The 24438-nt window shown below is 34.8% G+C and overlaps 1 protein-coding gene across 5 annotated transcripts in view; it reads right to left on the bottom strand.

Moving 5' to 3' along the window:
• Positions 1-24438, bottom strand: part of DIAPH2 (diaphanous related formin 2) — an 865016-nt gene that overhangs the window by 645774 nt on the left and 194804 nt on the right. For all 5 annotated transcript variants that reach the window (XM_074277738.1, XM_074277737.1, XM_074277736.1 and 2 more), the window contains 4 exons: positions 13401-13475; positions 13251-13320; positions 9312-9448; positions 7394-7502 (listed from right to left, as the gene is read on the bottom strand). In XM_074277738.1, the coding sequence (XP_074133839.1) occupies positions 7394-7502; positions 9312-9448; positions 13251-13320; positions 13401-13475 (391 nt within the window). The remainder of the gene's footprint in view (positions 1-7393; positions 7503-9311; positions 9449-13250; positions 13321-13400; positions 13476-24438) is intronic.

The following is a 24438-nucleotide window of genomic DNA, read 5'->3' on the forward strand; positions in this document are numbered from 1 at the left end:
GGGCCCTCAAGGTACATAAAAACAACAATCTCTCTTTTTAACAATGAGGTGATTCAGGCCAGTTTCAATAGACTTGTGATGGAGAGAGCATCTGCATCCAGAGAGAGAACTGTGGGCACTGAGTGTGGATCACAACATAGTATTTTCACCTTTTTGTTGTTTGCTTGCTTTTTTCCTTCTCATTGTTTTTTCTCTTTTTGATCTGATTTTTCTTATGTAGCATGATAAATGTAGAAATACGCACAGAAGAACTGCATGTGTTTAACCTTTATTGGATTACTTGCTGTCTAGAGGAGGGAGGGGGGAGAAGGGAGGGAGAAAATTTTGGAATACAACATAGATACAGATATACTTGCTGAAGTGAATTTTCAACTTAAGATAAAATCTAAAAGGGGCAAGGTGGCAGCACCACTGCATCCCATCGAAGAACCAGGAATTAAACACTGAGGAGGTGCTAACATTTATTTTTTTTCCCCCTGGCCAAAGTAAAGGCCCTAGTTATTGAATTGTCAGATAATCTTTATGTAAAGAATAATTTTTAAAAATATGATTCTATAGGTGAGTCCAAAGGACTTGCTAGTTCAAAATTGTGATGAAATGACATCATACATGAAGATAATGGTCTATAATTTCAAAGGACTCCTAAAATGAGTACAATGAGGACAGTCACAAACACAGATTCTGTTACTGTCTGATTTTTGGTCTATCGATCAAAAGAAGATAGGAAAAAGGAGCATAGCCTCACTGGCAGTGTTAGATGCTCCAGCATGACAGTATCCATCTATGTCCCTTGCTATAGTCCTAACAGATACCATCTTTGAAATAGTTCTGGCAAATAATTTGGAAACGCCGGTTGTTTTACATGTAAGGGCAGGATCAAGTAATTAAAGCAATCAAATTATTATATCCCACCTAAAGCAAGTGATGAAATTATTTTCCTGGTAACTTAACCAATTGGGAATGAGTCTAATTTCAATAAAACTATCCAAGATATTCCACATAAGGGTGGAAAAGATCTCATCAAGTAGATATACCTAATAAACCACTGGATGAAAACATAAGTTATACTGCACAGGGAAGAGTGTTAGGATTCACTCAGGAAAATTATCAAACATCTGACACTGAAGAGATGTGAGAGTCACTTTTGAAATGCAATCATTTTCTGGGGGTGGGGATGTTAAAGATAGGAGACTTGCAAAATCAAATCCAACAGAAACAAGATTAAAAAGGGAAGCACAAAGCTGGGAAAAAATGTTTACAGCCAGAGTTTCTGATAAAGGGCTCATTTCTAAAATATTTATAAGAATACAAGTCATTTCCCAATTGATAAATGGTCAAAGGAGGTGAATAATTTTCAGATAACAAAATTAAAGCCATTTATAGTTATAGAAAAAAAGTTCTAAATCACTATTGATTAGAGAAATGCAGATTAAAACAACTCTGAGGTACCACCTCCCACCTCTCAGATCGGGTAAATTGATTGGAAAAAGATAATGATAAACTTTGGAGGAATGTGAAAAAATTGGGACATTAATGTACTGTTGGTAGAGTTGTGAAATGATCCAAGCATTTTGGAGAGCAGTTTGGAACTATACCCAAAAGGCTATACAACTGTGCATACCCTTTGAACCAGCACTGCCATTTTGGGTCTGTATCCCAAGGAAATCATAAAAGTGGGAAAAAGACCCACACAAGCAAAAATGTTTGTAGCTGCTCTTTTTATGATGGCAAAGAACTGCAAAAAAAGTGGATGTCCATCAATTGGAGAATGGCTGAACAATTTGTGGTACATCAAGCTAATGGAATATTATTGTATAAAAATGAACAAGCTGATTACAGAAAGGCCTAGAAAGACTGACATGAACTGAAGCTGAGAGAAACAAGCAAAACCAGGAATACATTGTACACAAGAATGTGTGATGATCAACTATGAAAGCTTTGGTTCTTTTCAGTTGTTCGGTGATCCAAGGCATTCCCCATAGACTTTGGATAGAAAACGCCATCTGCATTCAGAAAAAAACTCTTAAGGAGACTGAATGTAAATCAACATATATACTATGTTCACTTCTTTTTTCTAATGTTTTTTATCTCTTCCATGGCTTTTGCCTTTTGCTCTGATTTTTCTCTCTCAACATGATTCATAAAGCAATGGGTATTAAAAATAAACTTAGCCTTTGGCTTTGGCTATTTCTTAAGCTCTGACCACCACCATTCACACCTCATCTTAACAAGAGGAAAATGAAACGATCCATAGAACTTTTCTCCTTTCCATCAGAATTTTAGCAGCTTAGCAACAGTGGCTGCATCAACACTCCAATACTCCCCCCAAAGAGTTCAGGAAAAAAAAAAGACAGCATGCCTACAAAGAACTTCTTGATCACTATCCCATGAAGGAGAAAAAAGGACTTCCTTTAACTAGAATCTGTGAAGCACCTCTTTGCAACATATGCTAAGTTTGAGCCCACTTGTTCTGAATTCTGTATACACTTAAGGAAATGTATCAAACTTTGGAGGGAGGACAATATTTTATAACTGCTTTTAATTACTGGTAAAAGTCCAAATCTAAAAGTCAATAAAGTCTAGCTAAACAATAAATAATCATGGAAGAAACAGTCTGGGAACTCATGATCTATATAGCTTTAGGGAAATATGTCCAATCTCTCAGGTTACCCCTAAGCACAGAGAGAAACTAGTAGCTCCACATCAGTCTAGGAGAATAATCACAGTAAGAACTGGGACAGTAGCTCCAGGGCTTAGCAATATAGAAATGTATACACCAATACTATCAGTATGGTATGGAAAGGGCAACAATATCTTGAAATTTTGTTTAGAGAAATTCAATTCCATCCTAGTTTATCCCCAAAGTATCAATTTATTATTAGATCTTTAACTTTACAGACTAATTTTCATTAAGAATTCTGAGAATGTCTCTTCTACAAAGGCCTAAGAGTGGATAGCGGCTTAATGAAACTGGATGTCCCAATGTCTACAATACACGAGCAGGAAATTGCCAGGAAACCTTGTAGCGAGGCAGAGAATGGATTCAGTAACAATATTTCCTTAATGGCCTTTAATCATTAACTGTTTTGCAGCTTTTTATTATTTTAATGCAATTTATTTATTACATGCACTTATCATCTGCCCCACCACTTCCAAACCCTCAAGTGAACAATTAAAATAACCCTCATTACAAATATGCATAATCCATCAAAACAAAATTTTTTTCAATGCCCATGCTGAAAAATCTGTCTTGTCCTGTACTCTGAAGTCCATCACACTTCCCAAAAAGAAGGTGGGAAGAATGCTTTCCACTAAGTCATCTTCTACTGCTCATTATCATTGCATGAATAAGAATTTGAAAGTCTTTCAAAGCCTTCATCATCATCTCAATTACTCTCCTTTCCCTGCACACTTTACTCTGTCTCAGTTCATTGAGGTTTTCCCAGTTGCTACTGAAACTGTTCTTTTTATAATTTGTAACAGTATAATAATATTTCAGTACATACATATACACACAGAGAGAGAGACATAGAGACAAATACATATACACCATCATTTGTTGAGCCATTCCCCAATAGGTAAGCACTTCCTTAAACATTCCAGTTCTGTCAATTAATAAGGTACTATGAACACGAACACACACAGAGATTCAAACACATATATGTGCATGTTTGCATATTTCTTTGGAGTATAGGCTTAGTTATGATTTCAGTGGCTCAAAGGGCATGTATAGCCAAGTGACTTTTGGGAAACAGTATCATATTTTTACTGGCTGTCTCCTATACCTAGAATCCTCTTCCTCATCTCTGTCTCCTAGCTTCCCTGGCTTGAATCAAGTTATACCAACAATTTCAGCTTCTACATGAGCCCTTCTCAAACCCCTTTAATGTTGGATACTTCTCTCCAATTTACTGCGTCTACATATTGTCAACATAGTGCATGTTGCATCTTGCATTAGACGGAGCTTGCTGAAAGAAGGAACTGTCTTTTTTGTCTTGTGGATCCTTAAAAAAGCATCTAGAATACTGTAAGTAATTAATAAATGTTTAATCTACTGACTAATATACTGTTTGTAGAGGCATGGTTTAGCTATTCTGAAGAGCAATTTGGAACTATCCCAGCACCAAATCCCTAAATTTCATAGTCTTTGACTCTGTTATATCACTATGAGGATTGTGCCCCAAAGAAAGAAGAAAAAGACTCCTATGTACAAAAATTGTGATAGCAGCTCCTTTTGTGGTGGCAAAGTGACCATTCCCTAAAGAATGGCTCAACAATGAATAAATTAAATGGAATAATGTGGTAAGAAATGACAAAAGGAGTGCTTTCCAAGAAACCTGAAAAGACTTTCATGAAATGATGCAGAAAAAAGTAAATAGTACCAGGAGAACAGGTGCTATAATACTAACAAGAAAAGCAACCTTGAAACACTTGAGAACTCTGATCAAGGCAGGCACAAACCACAATTCCAGAGGACTGATGATGAAGCAAGCTATCTACTTCCTGACTAAAGGATAATGGATTCCAGATGGTAAATAGACATATTTTTGAATACAACCAAATGTAGGATTTTATTTTGAGCATATATGTCTGCTACAAGAGTTTTGGGTTTTGCTTTTTCATTTGGTGAGGGAGAGCTCATGGGAAAAAGAAAAATAAGTTTTTGTTCACTGAAAACAAAAATAAAAAGTGGGATCAAAAAACCTGGCTTTGAATCCTGGCTCTGAAACTTGCTGTTTTTAGTCATGTCTGACTCTTCTTGATCTCATTGGGGAAAGTTTTCCTGCATACAAGAGAGGTTTCCAATTTCCTTCTCCAGTTCATTTTATAGATGAAGAAACAGAGGCAAATGCTGAAGTGAGCTTACCAGAGTACCACAACTAGGAAGTGTCTGAGACCAGATTTGAACTCTGCAAGATAAGCCTTTCTGACTTCAGGCCAGGCACTCTATCCAACACAACGCACCTGCTACAAACTAAGACCAATAACTTAGATGCACTGAGCTTCACTGTCATATTATAGAACTAGGATCTTCAGGCCTCAAAATTCCTTCTACATTCAAATCCCCACTTTCACTTAATGTTACATTCTAAGTATTATTTTTAACTAGAGAATGGAAACTGTCTTCACTGTTGTCTTTTTTTTTCCAAGTACCTCGCACATAGGCCCTTCAGAAATAGTGCTGAATTGAACTGAAGCAGTACATTTAATAAATGGCTATGTGGTCAACAAAGCGTCTAGATTTGGCTCTTAAACAGTCGCAGCTCTGTGTATACTGGCCTAAAATGGATACATAAATAAAACTCATACCTTCTTTATTTTTAGATGATGGCAATGATACTAAATGTTTTTGTTTTTTAATCATCAAAACCTGCTACAGTTTTTTGGAAGTGAGATTCGAGCTTTTAAACAGAGTAAATGACAAGGACAGATCATGGTTTGAGAAGCCAATGCTATATCTAGATCCAAACCTTTCCATTTTGGAGACACCATGCCCACTTTGCCCTTTTCCAGTAGGGATTAGCACCTGAGCCCTTTACATGTGGGAGAAGGAGTTGGCAGATTCTGTTTCAAAAGGGCATGATTCACATTATCAAAAAGAAAAAACTGTCAAGAGCCACAAGTCTCTGGAGTTTAGCTGATGGAGTAATTAACTGAATAATGCAGAAAGACTTATCTTAGCAAGAACATTTCTAAGAGCCATGATGGATGTGCACTGGGGAGAAGCAAGAGAAGCCATCTTTGCCACCATTTTCTGTAAATGACTTTTTTATATCTAAGTGGACACAAGGGAATGAGTGAAGAAATGATGGTATATGAATGGAATAAAACAATGTTCTCCAAGAAATTAAGGAAAAGGTGAGTAAAGAGAAATTCGGGAAGACATAGATGTCGTTAGTTCAGAGAAAAGCGAGTAGATCCAGGAGAACATTTTCTACAATTTCTACAATTACAATGAAAGTGTAAAGACAAAGAACCTTGGAAGACTTAAATACAATCAATATAGTAACTAAGCACAATTTCATAGGATAGTGACAGATTGAAGATGACGTTACACCTTTTGGGACACTGAAAATATGGGAATTTCTTTTTTTACATGACTAACTCTATTTGTTAGAAGGGACTTGTTTCTTTTTTTTTTATTCAAAATGGAAGGATGATGGGAGAGAAAATAAAAGCTTATTAACTGAGAAATAAACAAATAAAAAGATAATTCTATCCAGGAAAGGAGAAAGTTACTTTTCAACTACATTCATTCAGGGTCCTACCACATGAGATGCCAGTGCATGTGATGAATAATTCCATAATCCAGTTCTAAAATCAGACTTAAAAATTTTTAAATTTAATTTAATATTTTTTATTTTAATAGTTTTTATTTACTATAAAATTTTTTTAAAAATTAAAAATACTTTCCTACTAATTGTGTAGGAAAATGCAATAAAAATTTTTTCTGAAGCTTTGAAAGGACATGAAATAGACGGGCCTATGTAACAGGACACAATCACAGTCCACATTCATTGCAGAATTTTTTAAAAGTAGTCCCTAGGAGCACATTTCTAAGTATGGTTTTTAAACACTATGGCTAACACTGTTCTAGTTTAATAAGATATAGCTGAACTAAAGGATATTTCCCCCCTGAAAGTCATCTAAAACATTTATATTAATTTCACCAGTGCCAGTAGTAGAGTTTGAAGAAAGAGATACTATTGTTGGTAGACTGAAAACTTGTGTTACTTTAGAAATGAAAATTCATTTTTTAACTACTTAAAGGAAAAAAAAGGTTACTATTATCTGCTGTTGGAAAAAATAAAAGAAATGCAGTGCTGTAATTTCTCCCATTAGCTAATCAATTCTTAAAAACTTAAATAATTTAACAATAGCAAATGATAGAATATCATTTGATGGCTCAAGTGCACTTAGACCATGGGGCACACAAAACCACACTAATGCCTTTAAGAGAGAGAAAACCACCAAGATGTTGTTAATCAAAAGGTCTGTTTCCTAAAACATCTGGGAAAAGGCTATTTTCATTTTCAGCTTATGTTCCCTCCCAAGCAAGACTAGTCTGCATGAAGCTCTACTATTAAACCAGAACCAAAATTTTGATTAAATCCAGTAATTCCATCCAATGAGATAGGAAAATCTCAGAAAACTGTAGTTGGCACCAAAAAAAGTATTCTTTTCAGATCAATAAAAAGTCCAAGTGTTACATTCACAATAAACTGTGACATTTCCTACTTAATACCATAAAAAGAGTTCAGCTTTTTACTAACATGAGTTTTACTTTCAATGCTAAAGTTTATGTTAAAGGTGCCAAATATAATGCTGCAAATATGCCAAAAGATTAACTTAATCCAAGTGAATAAGCTACATGGGAAGAGGAAACACCCACCTGTAATTGCAAGGTCTCATGGTTCTCCAATCCTTCCACAATTGGTGAAAATCGTTCCTTATTGTTTCTTTCAGCAGCTGTAGTGATAGCCCCTAAAAGTTTATCTAGACTGATGGGGAAAATAATAAGAAAAACAGTCAAAAAGATAAAAATATTATATTATCAAATTATCAATACAGCTTTCTTCTTTAAGCCTTCCATTTTCTTTCCCTTTGCTTACATTTGTAAACCCCTTTACTGCTTTTAAAAATGTGTTACTATGACACATTTCTAATAAAATACAACTGATTAAATTTTAAAGTATGACTACCTCCTCAAATTGAAAATGAGATCAAATGAATTCCTTTGGGGAAAGTCCTTAATGATGCTAATATACCCATATTTTACGTGATAAATATTCTAATTCCAATCATTTCCTTTTTTATCTTACTTCTTACACCTAGTGAAATTAACATCTATTTAACAACAAATTTAACACAACATGACACCTATTGTTGATGCTAGTTAATGCCAGTAGGAACAACCCATGTTTTATGAATGAGCTCCTTGAAAGTCAACATGAAAAACAAAAAGCAATGCTAACAATATTGACATTCTTTTACAACAGAACAGAAAATAATACCTAACAGGAAAGCTCAGATAAGAAGGAAACATGCCTATTATTAGTCTTTTACAGATCAAATTATCTCAACAAAAATTAGCTTCCTACCATGATTTAATCTTTGACAGTTATAATTTATCAAATTGAGTACTAAATTGTAACATTTTATCCCTTTTAAAGACAATTTGCTTTCATGCAGCCTATTACTCTTCCCAAAAGATTTCTGAAATTAGTATCAAATGACATCAAATTATTTTAGGATAGATTCTCTTCTAAAGACTAATAAAACCCTGACATATTAAGAGGACGTTTCTTTGTAAGATGGAATCTGCCATTTTATACTGTGATATTGTTCTGACATAAAATACTATTGAGTCGAGATCATGGTTTACCATTTGCTTCTTAAAGTTTTGCTTTCTCCTAAGCAAGAAACCACTGACTTGAAAACATTTCCCCATTACTTTTTTCTAAGAGAAGTGGAAAACTAATGGTCTTCTTCTTAAACCTGGAAATTACACTTATGACACATAAGGAACACCAAAAGCAAGAGTGAGCCATGGGACAACTAGCTTGTCCACCTCACATCAACTGGAATCTACAAAGGGGGACAAAGGGTATGAAAGTTTGTTTCAGTTAGTGAATTCAATGGAAAATTTAATTTACAACACAGAGATCCCCATCCAAAGGATGCTAACCAATTCTAATACTGACTACAATGCCTGATTATAGGTAGACATTTGGTACAGTGATCTCAAAATCAATGTCATTAAGCAAGTAGGCACAGGCTTTTCCTTCATATGTGTTATGGTTCAAATCTGCACTTGGCTTCCATAGACCAGACAAAGTATAAGTTTGTAAGTCTAGGAACTAGAGCAAGGAACTGATTCAGTGGTCAGCTCCCCTACTCTAGACCCTCTTTTGGTTACTGTATAAACAAAGCAAGGACTTTACAACAACAAAATAAAACAACCACCATCTAATCTAATGAACACATGAACAATTAGTTTGATTTTTTCCCCTCATTTTTCTTTCAAATGGCTGTTTAACATTAGGTAGGCAGAAGTGATATGCTTTCTTTGAAAATCTCACTTTCAAGAAGAGCATCACCATTTGGGCTGGACTGCATCTTTAACAATCTACTAGTAAAGAAAGGATAAATGCTAAAGTGTAAAATAGCTAAGATAAATGTTACTCACAAATTCCCTAAACTTTTGCAGTGTTTTCAACTCATTTCATTTATGTGACAGAAAAGCATAGTTTTAATTAACTTTGCAAGGTTTTTCTTCTAAGAAGCAAGCAGAATGCAGTATTACTTACATGTTATCTTCTCCAACAATGCAAATAGCAGAAAGTATTTTTACTATTTCTGTCATCATACTGGGCTGTCTGGGATCAATTGCCCTTGCTAGCAATAAAAGGCTCCTTTCATCACCTAGAATTCTTTGCAAGCCAAACTATTAAAAGAGAGGAAAAAAGCAGTAAGTCACGGAGATGGAGGCTAGTATGCATTCATCATGTTTATAAAGAGAACATATATAAGTCAACAAATAAACCTACTGCTTTTCATTGATTTCCCACATGATATCTCAAAAAGAGGAATTGTGAAATAATTATGTTTTTATTCAAAAGAGTTCATAGGACCCAAACTTTAGATCTGGAAGGGATCCTAAGATCTTAGACACTCAAACCAATCCCTCATTTTATATAAGAGGGCACTGAAGCACAAAATAGTTGAGTCACTTGAACCAGGTTCCACAACTAGTATATCTGAGGCACAATGTGATGATCTCAGGTCTCCCCGATTCTAGCAAACCATGTTGTCTTTTGGAATTATTAGTATTTTTATTTGAAATGCCACATCTACCAATACCATACAGGTACAATCTTCATTATTTTGTCTCAATAATTACAATTAATTTGGAGCTATGTGAGACTAAGTAGTATTCCTGCCTCAAAGAACTAGTAAGGCATAGATAGATACATAGATAGATAGATAGATAGATAGATAGATAGATAGATAGATATGATAGGTAGACAGACAGAAAGCTATAGATATAGATAAGATTTTTTGCTAGTCATTCTACCCTATGTCATTGAGTATGACAGTGGATATTTGGAATTTAAAGTTAAAATTATCAGTAACAAACACAGTAAAAATTTTGAAATTGGAATGCTCAGATTCTCATTAATTGGGGAATGGCTAAACACATTAAAGCAAGTGAATGTAATGAAATGTGGCTGTACTATAAGAGAAACCAACAGAAAAGATTCAGAGAAATTTGAGATTTGGCTAATAGAATGAAGTAGAAAACAGAAAAACAACTGACACATTCACATAACACTGGGAGAGTGGGGTGTAGTAATAGCAATACATAGAAAGAAGAAATGAGAATCAATGAAACATTCAAAAATACAAACAAAAGAATAGAAAAACTTTCAGAAAGAATAATAGGCAAGGAGCAGTATTAGAATTATCATCTTAAATGTAAACCAAACACAAAAAAATTTGGACATTATATATTTATGGTTCATTATACTTTATATATAAAAGTGTCCATGCTTGTTTATGACTAATAAGGTCATTTTTTAAATTACTAAAAAGAAATTGTAAAAAAAAGAAAAAGAAACTGAAAGACTGTTTTCTATAGTATATAATAGCCAAAGAAGAATTCTATATTATGCTAAAAACTATGAAATACAAGTAACATTCCTAGGTTTTCTTAGGGTAATACTAGGATAAATGAGGCAATATACCATTTTCCTTCATTTCATAGGCATAACTGTGTATGCATATTTTTTTCAAGAAGATTCCCCAAAAGTATGGTTGTCATAAAGCTGAACGTGTCTAAGACTTCACACACGCTACTGTTCTAAGAGACCAATAGCTGGGCTTTGAAGCCCAATGTGAGCAATCAAGAAAGCACAATTATCATCAGAGTAACTTTTAATAGCAAAAATCTAAACATTGCAGTGTTCAATAATGATTGTACAGACAGTTCATTTGTAGTAAGGAAATAGAGAAAGTTAAAAAAGGCAATGGAGGAGGTAAGTAGTAAGAGAAAAGACAGAGTAAAGGGAGATATGCATGTAGAAAAGTACAGGTCAAAAGGAATGAGTCACTGGCAGTTACTAAAGTTAAAGTGTTTTAAAGAAAACTGAAAATCAGAGAGAGAATCAATTTAATTTTCCAGTGATTATTCTTTCATTAGTATAAATATAATTGAAAAAAAAAGTTGATGTTGAAATCATTGACTTAAAAACTACAACTTCATGGTGCAATATAAGCCATAACATGATATAATTTAAAAATTCCAACCAGTTTCTTAAAGTATCATCACAATAGGACTTGGCTAAATGAAAAGTATGTTTTGAACTAGACCTGAAATTTCATTGGTATAGGGAATTCTCAGTGAGGAAAGACCCTCTACAGGATGCAGATCAGTGCTTGTCTTAGAGAGCTGCCTGGAGCACTGAAAAGCTGACCAATAAATATGTCCATGCCTTCCTGAGATTGAGAGCAGTTCTATATTCATGATGAAATTCTGTCTTTGGGGTGAATGTAAAGGGGGACAGAGACAAAGAGTCACACAGGAAAGGCAGGCATGAATGGGTTCAACATGGCATCACTGGAAAGAATAACTGCATCAAGGAGGCCAAAGATCAATGTGAATTTGAAATGTATTTGAATTAAATTGAATTAAAATAAAATCAAAATATTAAGTGACTACATAGTAACTGTGAAAAAACTATTTCAACTTAAAATATACTGCACTTGGCATCACCTCAGACAAAAGGCTATTTCTATAAGGCTTTCAAACTGTAACATGTCAACATAACTTGTTAAAGGGAAACAAAGCTGCTGAATGGGACATGACACTCATTTTCTGACATGTATAACTTTTATTGATTAAAACTATCCAGAAATTCTAAAAAAAGTAAAGAAATTTGGCAGCAGTCAGTACAAATGATGGAAAACAGTTCTCCCTGTCCAGACTTTCCTGGGCCAAGATGAATGTATTTTTAATGTAATCAACTACTGGCTGAATAGAAAGGAACAAAGGCCCCCAAATATACAGAGAATAGTGCTTTCTTTAACATTTATTTAGATATGAATGTGCCAAAACATACAGAAGAGTTGAGCAAACTGGTTTGTAATCATGACAGGCCTCTTGGAAAAGGGTACAAGGAGGATCAGGGAGAATTTGCTACCCACGGTTCTGAAAGGGCCATTCATAACCTACCAGGAGAGAAATTCTGTGCTCGGCTGTGATTTTTCATTTCTTTGCAATCGTCTTTGTTACTACAGTGGTCTTAATACACATAAAAAACCTTGGCTTTTTATGAACACTGCTTACAGATTATTTAAATGGACTATCTTATTGCATTAGTTATTAATAGTTATATTTCACACTTGGCAAGTTCATTGTTATCACTACAATTATTTATTTCTATTAAGTATTTTGAGATTATTAAAACACCATCTGAAGGGAATTAAGTAATTAAATGAATTAGTCAATGATATTTCACCTATAGGCATAGAGAGCAAATAGTTTCCAAGCCAATAACTTTAAAATGGCCTGTGGAAAAAGAAACAAATTATATTTCTCTTTCAAACTCCTAAAACTCTAGACTATTTTTAAAAAGAGAAATATTTCTTTCAAATCCATTAAGCAATGAAAATGTAATTTGCATTGGACATATACATGCAATCACCACTCATTCCGCTCCTCCCTCCCCAAATCTTCTAGAAATATTCTTTCCAAGGAAAGACCTATTAACTCACTGCCATCAATTTAACATCTGAAACAGGGAAGTATTAAAGCAGCAATGGTCCTGACAAATGAGCCAACAGAAAATGTAAGGATCTATAACCTTTGATTTGCTTCTCTCCACCTTCTATCCCCCACCTCATGAAGTCATAAACAAAAATCTCTGTCTAGAAATATTATGGCTATACATTTTATTTTTTCCACTGATATTATCTTATTACTATAAAAAGGATTATCTAAAATGAGAGCAACATAGATTCATTTATGTATGCCACTTGAAAACATATGTCCTTAAAAAAATGAAACAATAATTACATTATGGTCAAAGTATAACTTTAAAAGGGGAGAGTCTAAATTAAATTTGTAAGGAAGCACAGTATACTGCAACCTTTTATAAAGTGATTATATCTGTGAAGATTGTTATATATCAAAATTCCTTAAGGAAGACACATTAAGAAAATCAGAGACAGATATAAATTCATATTACCTTGTTATTCATAAATGCTTTCAGGCACTGAATAAGTTTATGCTGATTCTTCTTGTCAATATTCTCTTGCCTAAATATAAAAAAGAAATACTTTATACTGCTTTTTAAAAATTCCTCCAGTGATAATTTTTGAAAATATGTTATTCTTACTGTTTCTTATCCAGAAGCTTCTCTAATAGATCCAACAAGACTCCAAGACCTTCATGGCCAAAGTTATTAACCCAGCTGTAAGACAAACAAAACCAAAAAGTAAGCAACTTCAAAGAAATAACAACTTGAAACAAAGTCAGGATTTTAAATGAAAGGAAAATGTTTGTGCCTGAGTGTTTTTCCACCTTCATTTTATATCAAGTTTCAATATAATATTTTATAGACTTATAAAATGAAAATATTCTCAATTAAAATGTACCATGAGAGTAGCTTCAAACACATAGGTAAGTAAGGGTTTTAAAACTGAAATTATATCACTTTAAGAAATTTGAAAATTATGTTTGAAAAGAACCAGAAAATCATGCTACTAACAAAATATTCACATGAAAAAATACCTCAAGATAGTTGGATAAATACATAAAGAAAATCATGTGGGAAACAAGTACGAGAGATAAACATGTGAAAGGGGTTAAGGAGCAATACTTTCAAAAAGAAATGAAATCTTCATAAGTACATTTTTAGAATTACTTGTAAAGGATGGTATTGGCTAAGAAATGATTCATTTTATGAAATATTTAATATTACCCAATGCTATGCCTTAATTTGTTCTAAATTTGTTCTAAATTATGCAAAAGCAGTTGCTACAAAACTGAAGTTTAGGACTTTTTACATTTTAAGATTATTTCAGCTGCCTAATCAAAATAAAAGAAAAACAACAGAAAATTTTAAGAAATAAGATACCTGGTTTTGCCAGCTCTATTACAGAACCATAGAATGTAACAGCTGGTAGGAACCAGAGAGCAGCTAATCTATCCCATACACAGAAAAATCACATCTAAAATATACCTTCTGGAAGATAACCTATCCTTTGTTTGAAAACATCTACTGAAGGGGAATCTTCTGTCACTCCACCTAGCCCATTCCACTTTAGGACATTCCTAAATGTCACCATGTGTGTTTTTTATCCATGTTTTTATATCGTATCGGTATTTGTCTTTTTCTGATACCTTTTGCCTGCTTCTTGCATATTACAACTCATTCCTGGGCTGAATTCTCCACTCCCCAACTCTCCACCTGGGTGAACAGCCAGAAAACTTGATGGAAGAGGGGAGACTGGGGAAAGCCACACCCAAGAGAAAAACAAAGAGAAACCTTCCACCATAAAGACAAATAACTGAAGGACTTAAGAACCCTTATCAAGACAATGAGTATCCACGATTCTAGGAGACCAGGGATACATTATGAGACCTACTTCCTGAAAGAGAGGTGATAGACTCAAGATAAAAAATATGTATTTTAGACACAGCCAATGTAGGAATTTGTTTTGCTTGTATATTTGTTAAATAGACTTTTTCTTTCCTTCTTTTTTTCTCCAATGTTAAGTAGAGGAACAAGAGAAAGAAAAGATTTTTGTAGACTGAAAAAACAAAAATTAAATGAAAAAAATTTCAGTGGATGACATTGTGAAAGGGAACTCACAAATAAATGAGATTATGGATCCATTTGAATATGTCAGAAGCACAGTAAAAAGGACAGAGGCCAAGTCCTAGCATCAGGATTACTTGGGCTCAAGTTATACCTTTAACATACATAGTATATTCCTCAGTATCTAACTAGGCATTTAGTAGTCAAATAATTTGTCACTTTCCTAATTTTTATACTTCAGCACTTAAAGCTTTTATTATTATTATTATTATTATAGCTTTTTATTTACAAGATGTATGCATGGGTAATTTTTCAGCGTTGACAATAGCCACACCTTTTGTTCCAATTTTTCCCCTCATTTCCCCCACCCCCTCCCCCAGATGGCAGGTTGACCAATACAGGTTACATATGTTGAAGTATAAGCTAAATACAATATATGTATACATGTCCAAACAGTTGTTTTGCTGTACAAAAAGAATCGGACTTTGAAATAGTAGCACTTATATCTTAATGCCAAATTGGAATATCTCTTCATACTATCAGTCTTACTGTAGATATTTGATAATATAGCACAATGTTCATTTACTGCTTTGCAAAGAATGAATGAAAAAGCATTAAGTGTTTTTCATATGCCAGGTTTGAGGATACAAAGACAAAAATTAAAAATACCCATCGTCAAGATGTCACTCTATTCAGAGAGTTTAATTGCCTTTGAATCAGCTTTTTCCTTAGACATTTTTATGTAACTCTTTCTAAATGGTCTATAAATGACCAAATCTTTCTGGTTTTTTTGAAAAATATTTTAAAATTATTTGCAGCATTCTTTTATTTTATTTTTATATTTTGTGTTCTGAATTCTCTCCCTCCTTTTCTTCCTCCATCCTTCCTCTACCCACTGAGAAACAAGCAGTACTGCATCAATTATACATGCAAAACCTATTTCCACATTAGCCATATTTCAAAAAAAGGAAGAATAAAGTGGGAAAAAATATACTTAAATTTGGACTGAGTCAATCAGTTCTCTCCCTCTCTCCTCCCCTTCCCCTTCTATCTTCCTCTCGCCCTCCTTCCTCTGTCTCTGTCTCTCTCCCTTCCTCCCTCTCCCTCCCTCAACCCCGTCTCTCTCCCTTCCTCCCTCTCTCCCTCTCTTTACTAGTATTAGAGCAGCTCTTCATTTCGACATTGGAATGACTGCGTACAATGACCTCCCAGTCCTTTTCATTTCTTTTTGTATCCATTTATGCAGCTTTTGCCAGGTGTTGTCGGCCTTCGGCAGCCCCAATGGGCGACTACCTCACGGCTCAGGGCGGTTCTGGAGCTGAGGGAAACCCGAGGCCCCCTTCCCGCGCGCGCCACCTTCTGCGCAGCCGCCGTCTACTCACACGCAGCCTCACGCGGCCCTCTACAGCCCTCGTGCAGGTGTCCAGGGGAGGGGGCCACGTGGGGGAGGAGAATAGCCTCGAGGCCCAACACGGCCAGGGCGGGGAGAAAGAGGGCGTAGGCTAGCACCTAGGAGGCAGACCGGACGTGGAGCACGCCTATGAGCCGGGGAAGCCCGAGCTGCCGAAGGCAGCAGAGGAGGCCTGGGAAGTCAGGAGCCCCTGGGCCGCAGCGTTTCGGCAGAGCAAGGCACGGCTGCGCTTGCGCTTCTTGGAGCAGAAATCCGGCTATTATCACGGCAAAGCCTGCATCATCCAATGGGAGACTGCTTAGGTGTGGGGCAGGCAGGGCACCAAGAACCTCTACTTTAAACAGTTGGGCAGAACCTGTCAAAAGTCTTACAAGCCATACCGAGTGGAAGATCCTGCCTGTCAGAATTGTAATCAGACAAGATGCTCCTGTCCGCTGAAACTCTGCCACGTGGCTCCAAAAGACCTCCCTGGCAGGATTTGTAGGGGAAATGCAAAGGCAAATACATCATGGAAGTGAATGAATATGTCAAGAGTCCACATGTCATTTGTGCAGTCAAATGAGATCTTTCGGTTTGCCACCTTCCCTTCCCTCAATTAAAAGACTAATCAGAATCGTAGGAATATTTGACAGAACTTTTAAATAAATGTATTATTGCAATATATAGATATAGATCTTGCCTTTTTTTTTTTCAAACAACCTTCCTCATCATTTCTCATCATAACACAATAGTATTCCATAGGAATTATACACCACAACTTGTTTAGCCCTCTCAAATTAAAGAGTATTCTCTCAATTTCTAAATCTTTTTCACCACAAAAAGAGCTGCTATGAATATTTTTGTACATAAATGTTCTTTTCCTGTTTTAAAATCTCTTTGAGATACAGAAATAGTAATGGCATTGCTGGGTACAAGGACACACACAGTTTTATAGCCCTTTGGGTATAATTCTAAATTGTTCTCTAGAATGGTGGGCCCAGTTTGCCACTCCACCAAAAGTTCATTAGCTTATATATATTTTTCCCTCATCCCCTCTAGCATGCCATTTCTGATATGTATGAGCTGGTACATCAGAGCTCTTTTAATTTTTATTTCTATAGTCAATAGCGATTTAAAGCATTTTTTCATAAGACTATAGATAACTTTGATATCTTCTTCTGAAAATTACTTGTTTTTATTCTTTGACTATTTGTCAATTGGGGAATGCTCCTATTTTTCATAAATTTGACTCAGTTCTATAGGCAATATATACTTGAGAAATGAGGCCATTATCAGAAAAATTTGGTTCAAATTATTTTGCTATTACTTCCTTGCCTGTGGTACTGTTTAGGAAAATGTAGTTTCCCCGATTATCTCTTAATTAGATCTACTTTTGCTTTTCCTTTCTCTAATATTGCCCAGTGTTAGCCCTCCTTTTTGAGTTTCTTCTTTCTTTGAACCAATTGCAATGAAAGTGAGGTTCAAGCACTGGCCACCATACCACTATTTCCCCCTCCATTGTAAAAGCTTTTTCCTTGAATGCCTCTTTTATATGGAAAAATATTCCCCATTTTGTTTCTCTCTTCTCACAATGCATCTCTGTTTCTTTACCTTTCATCTTTTTTTTTTTTTTTAACTAAGCCCTCTATCAATGTAAATTCTTTTTAGCCACCTAATACTAAGAAAGTTCTTAAGATTTACATGTATCATCGTTCCATGTAGGAATGATGAGAGATAGGAAAGGGGGAACCCGTTTTAGTCAGCGCAAAGATAGTCCCATTACAGCGCAGTGTCCCCTGTAAATGAATTTACAGGCCCCAAAACCTAGATTGATAAAAAGATTTATTGTAGGGATTTTAGAAGTAAAGTTTAGTTAGTAAAGTTGAGGGTAGAGCTAGAAGAGCACCAGATTAGGTCCGGTGGGCAGAAACCCTTGGCATAAGGATGCCATACTTAGGACTTCTGCAAAAGCATGGAGTCTAGCATTGCCCTTTTATAATGGGGGTTCTTGGTGATGTTGAAGGTGGGTGGAGTCCCAGGCTCCTGGTGGGCTTTCAGTTAGCTCAGATCCAGTGGGGGCTGGGCCTGGATATTCAAAAGGATGCTTTTTGACCAGGATTTGTGAATCAAAGGTCAGCCATGGGGGTTGGAGAATCAGAAAGGAATCTTAAAGGGACCTCAACCCCCATCAGGAACAGAATTAATTTAACTTTATTGAGTCCCTTATGATTACTCTTGTTTACCCTTTGATACTAACTCCAGTCTTAAGTTTGAATGTCAATTGTTCTCTATTTAGCTTTAGTTTTGCATCAAGAATGCCTGAAAGTTCTCTCTCTAACTAAGGATCTACCTTTTCCCCTGAAGGATTATACTCAATTTTGCTGAGCTGGTGATTCTTGATTTTAATCTTAGATCCTTTGCCCTCTGGAGTATCATATTTCAAGCCCTCCAGTCCTTTATTTTGGAAACTACTAAATTTTATGTGATCTTGACTTGGTTCTACAGTAGTTCAATAGTTTGTCTAGGATCTTTCTTTGATCATGCATTTCAAGTAATCCAATAACTCAGTTAAAAAAAAACTTTAAAAAAAACTTTTAAAGTTTTCAACATTCACTTTTATAAGATTTTGATTTTCAAATTATGTTCTCCCTTCCTCGCCCCCTCCTGAAGATGGCAAGCAAGCAGATATAGGTTGTATATGTATAATCATATTAAACATTTCTCCACTGTTGATGTTGTGAAAAAAGAATCAGAAAAAAATCACAAAAAAACAAAGAAAAAAAGTGCAGTGTTATTTCTTTTTTTTTTAATTATATATTGTCACTTTTGTAATTTATAAATTTTTGACAGTATATATGCATGAGTAATTTTTATAGCATTATCCCTTGTATTCATTTTTCCAAATTATCCCCTCCTTCCCTCTACTCCCTCCCCTTGATGACAGGCAATCCCATAAATTTTACATGAAACAGTGTTATTTCAATCAGCTTTGAGACTACAATTCTTTCTCTGGATGTGGATAGAATGTTTTATCATGAGTCTTTTGGAATTGTCTTATATCACTGTATTACTGACAAGTTGATAATACTGTTATTGTGTACAGTGTTCTCTGGGTTGTGCTTAATTCATGCAGTATCCATTCATGTAAGTCTTTTCAGGTTTTTCTGAAATCTTCCTGCTCACTATTTCTTATAGAACAATAGAATTCCACTCATATACCAGAATTTATTTCTTTTGGGATTCATGCCATAGCTTTGATAACTATAATAGAATGACAACCCTAAGTCACTCAGTCTCCAAAGGCTTTCTTTTATGGCAACAGGGTTTAATTATTGCTTGATCTCCCATAAAATTTATCTGCAAAACACTGATGTTGCTTTTCAATGAATTTGTTTTTGGGCAAGTCACATTATTGCCAATATCACAGAGCTTATTATGAATTACAGGATTTTATTGTTGTTTTTAAAAATATCACAATTTAAAGAAATCATAATCAGGAAGGGGCAAAATCATTATTCTAAACTAAATCTCTACCTCGACATCCAGAGATCTCACCATAATACTAAATTGAAACCAATTTGTCATTCATGTTCCAAGCAAAAAGAATGACCACAAATGACATATTTTCATGTGTACATGACATTTTAATCAAGAAAGTTCTCATAAACTTTGATGGGTTTTGTTATTATTTTAAGGGGATAATTTATCCTGATATATCTGACCAAAATAAATAAAAACCAATCCTTAACAAAAGTGTCTGAAAAGTTATTTATCTGAAAAAAAAAATCAATAAAAATATCCTCCTCTTCAAATTTCAAAAGCCTGCCAAGGGAAAGATCGTTTTCATTTTCTATTATCTTGAATGGATCACCATAGGACAACTCTTTGTCCAAAAACTAAAGTTTCAGATACTATATTTCCTCTAGATAATACTGATATAAAAACTACTTGAAAATAAAAGACTTAGAGGGTCTGAGTTGGGGTTAGATAGTTGCAGATTAATTCATTACACTGCGCATACAATTGACAAAAAACAATACAAAATTGTTCTATAACCATTTAATAAGGTTCCTTTGATCCACCTCTGTTTTTGAAAGGATTAAAAAAATAGGATTTCCATAAGGAATTCTGTGAGCTATAAGGCAATTGAGATCATGTAAAGAAAGGTAATGTTAGTCCTATTATCCCTTTGTCACTGTTTGTACAGTTCTTAAAGCAAGGATGAGGGATCTGTGTGTGTGTGTGAACACAGATCACTACAAAGGATGCTATTTCAATATAATGTTGTTTCTATTCCCATGTGGAATTTCACACTTACAGCCTAAATCAGTAGAACACCAAGGGGATTTCCAAGATTCTTGAAGGATTTAGAAAGTTGTTAAAATTACAAAACACAAATCTGTTAACTTCAAGAGAAAAAATCTTTGCCCTCTCTTTTTAGATATGAAAATTATAACTGATTTTTAATTGAAATGTATAAAATCACAGAAAAATGCCATGTTTTTTAATGTAAAAGAAATATACCTGGATTAAGATAACTGAGGACATACCAATCTAATTCTCATGAAATCTCAGTTAACCAGAATGAAAATTAAGAAATACAAACAATGCAAAACAATAACTAATCCAAAATAATCAACGACACGTATTTGAATCCTGAGTGTGTCACCTAAAACACTGGACCAAAAAGGGAAATATGATTAGCATTATCAACTACTTTAAGTTGATAAAATAATAAAATTAATTTCACAGTCATTTGAATTGGCTAAAAAGAAAGCATTTTATTTTCTGACAATAAGCAGGCTTACTTAGAAAATCCTAGAAAATTCAAAAGGAAAGGTATGGTCACTTGCTCTCCTGGCCTGAATTCTGGTCTGTGAGAGACCACAAGAACACTTTTCTGCCCTGGAACTGTGACCAATATCCCTGATCTCTTGTGACCACAAGCTCTGGTGTGCTATTACTTCCCCTCCCATGGGCATAGAATTATAACCCTAAACTTCCAAACCAAATCCACATAGCGACCTGCACCCAGTAACAGTGAAGGGTTCCCTGTAATTGCCTTCTGATCAGCTGTTCAGATGCCTTACTATCTGTGTACTGAGAGTTCCAAAAGTGACTGGTACAGCAGTTGCTGTGGCTGATTCAGTCACCCCAAAACCTGCTGTTGGTTTGCTGAGGTATACCCTTTACTAGTGCAGCTTGCCTTGGACTGTACTCTACGTTCACCCTGCTAGAACAGACCTTTCCTGCAATTTTTTTAAGATATCCTAAACTGGAAAATTGTTTCAGCCTATGCTTCTGTGGGTTCTGCTACTCCATAGTTCATTTTGAGACATTTCAAAAAGTTGTTTGGAAGGAAATATGGGAGAGTTCAAGCAAAGACTTTTTCTCTGCCATTTATGCTCCATCTTCTTCCCACCAATGCTTTCTCCACTGCAATATCTAGCTGTGGCTGGTGATATAAGACTAGAATTGACTGAACCTAGAGATGGATATGTGTGCACATACACACATATAAAATTTTTATTCTTGTAACATAAGTGTATACATACACATACAAGTTATAAAAATAAAGAAGATAATTAAACTGAAGGGAACTAATTGAAAGAAAAGAGAATATAGTAGTAAAAGATCTAAGAGAATGCCCTAGAGAATAATTAGAGTCGGAGACAAAATATGGATACTGGTCCACAAAACTGGATCAAGAGGGAACAATCACAATTCAGGAGAAGAAACAATAGAGCAAACTACCATTAATGTCCAGAGAGAACACAAGTCCGGGGAAGGGCTGTGGAAGGGATCTGTCCCTAGCATTCCATGATAAGCTGATGTAAGTTCCAAGATGAGAAAAGCAAGTTCAGAATCAAATAGTAGTAATGTGACAAACTCCAACAGCAGAGGAAGGTTTCTGTTTAAATGATTCTAAAGTCTGCATAGGAATAACCAGGACAAAAATCCCAGTTAAAAAGGGAGCCTGTAGTTCTGTCATTAAGAAGCAGCAGGGCTTCCCAACTAGCTCATAATGGAATGGTTAAATAGTAGTTAATCATTATCAACCCCAAACCTAGGTCAAAAACTTGCAAAGCACAGATCGGGGACAGGAGAGAAGTAATTAGACTTTAACTTACATCAGACCACTTTGGGAACTAAGAAAGGCTTGCAGGTCACCAGTGTGAATTGCCTCTGAGATCCTAGAATAATACAATATTCAATACTCAAAAAAAAAAAAAAAAAACAACCCCACAACAGAACAAGCCCAGATCTTCCCTCTAGAAGTACAGAGTCTGGCCCTAAAATCAAATCTACAATTAGGAAATAGGTTGGAAGAATAATATCTACAGTGAAAGCCTCAAAAATATATAGCTTGTGCACAAATTCAAACAGAATTCCTGGAAGAGATGAAGAGTAAAAATGTTTTTATCAATAACATAAGAGCCCCTGAAGTAAAAAAAATGGAAAACAAATAAAAGCTAAGGAAGAAAGAATTATAAAGAGAATTAACAGCCTGGCACAAGAGGTAGAAAACTTCACCCAAGCAACAAAGTCTCTGAAAATTAGAATGGATCAAAAAGAAATAAATTACTTATAAGACAACAAAAAAATTATAACAAAATCAAAAGAATGAAAAAAGAAAACAAAGCATCTCATGCAGAAACAATTGTCCAGGGGAAAGATAAGATGAGAAAAAAATTCAAGAATCACTGGACTACCTGAATATCATGTCTCGCCCCCACTCAGCTCCTAAAAAAAAAGCTTAGAAAATGTATTTGAAAAAAAATGAAAGTAAACTGCCTTGATCTCTAAAACTCAGATGTTAAGTAGAAATAGAAAAAATTAATTGCTCACCTCCTGAAACAAATTTTAAAATAAAAACTTCTAGTAACATTATAATCAAAATTCAGAATTTTCAAGCCAAAGTACAAGTGGTCAGAAACAAAGATTTCAAATACTGAGGGGCTACAGTCAGGCTCAAACAAGACTGTGCAGATACCATTATAAAACAGCATATCGAGAATAAAAGAATATGATAGTATTCTTTTAGGAAACAGGATATAAGATATAGGCTTATAGCCAAAAATAACTTATCTAAGAAAACCAAGTATATTTCTACCGGGGAAGGGGTATGTGCAGAGGAGTGGAGGGCAGGGAATAGACCTTTAATGTAACAAAGGACTTTCAAGCATTCCTAATAAAAAGATCAGAGATATGTAGAAACTCTGAAGTCACATGAGTGAAGAAACATAAAAAGGTAAACATGAATAATGATCAAGGACTAACTTACAACTGTTTACATTCAAATATGGGAGATGGTACAGGCGTTCCCTATGAATCTTATCATCATCAGAGGTCATAAAGGGTGTTAGAGTGGTCCCCATACATCTTGATGATCCTAACAGAAGAATGGAGAAAAAGTAGAAAATAAACACAATCTTTGGGTGAGGGAGACAGAGAAGGAAAAGAAGGTTAAAAGAAATGATCTCACATGTTCAAGGTACACAGACATTTATATAAACAAAGGGGATGACAGTGGGGGCTTCTGAACTGGGAAAAAGAGAAGAATACACACATACAGTTGTACACTGATAGGTTAAAAAAAAAAAACCCACATTGTAGTCACCAGAGAGACAGAGGAAAAGGATGAAAGGAAAGAGAAGAGATAGAGAAAGAGAAAGAAACAGAACTACAGAGAGACACAGAAAGAAAAGAACAGAAATAAAAAACCAGGAAGAGAAAAGAAAGAATGAGAGGGATGGAGGGAGTGAAGGAAGAAACGAGGATTTTTTTTCCAAGTAGAAAACAATTTGAATCTGACAGGATAGCAATAAATTGGAATGAATAGTATATAAATGTGATGGAATACTATTGTGTTGTATAAAATGATGATAGGGAAAGTTTCAAAAAAAAAAAAAACAAACAAGGAAAAATTGTATGAACTAATGCAGAGTAAATAAAACCAGAAGAATAATGTATAGAATAACAACAATAGGTAATTCCAAAATTTTTGAAAGAATTAGAAACTCTGGTCATTATGATGGTCAACCATGATTCCCAGAGGAGTAATGATGAAACATGTTAATAAAAAGGTAAGGGACTCAATGCAGAATAAGGCAGATATTTATTTAGATTATGGTCAATGTAGAGATTTATTTTGCTTAACTATATGTTATATACTATATGCATGTAACAAGAGCTTTGTTTTTCTTTTATTCAAAAAGTGGG

The sequence above is a fragment of the Sminthopsis crassicaudata genome, chromosome X (assembly GCF_048593235.1).
Source record: "Sminthopsis crassicaudata isolate SCR6 chromosome X, ASM4859323v1, whole genome shotgun sequence".
Taxonomy (NCBI): Eukaryota; Metazoa; Chordata; class Mammalia; order Dasyuromorphia; family Dasyuridae; genus Sminthopsis; species Sminthopsis crassicaudata.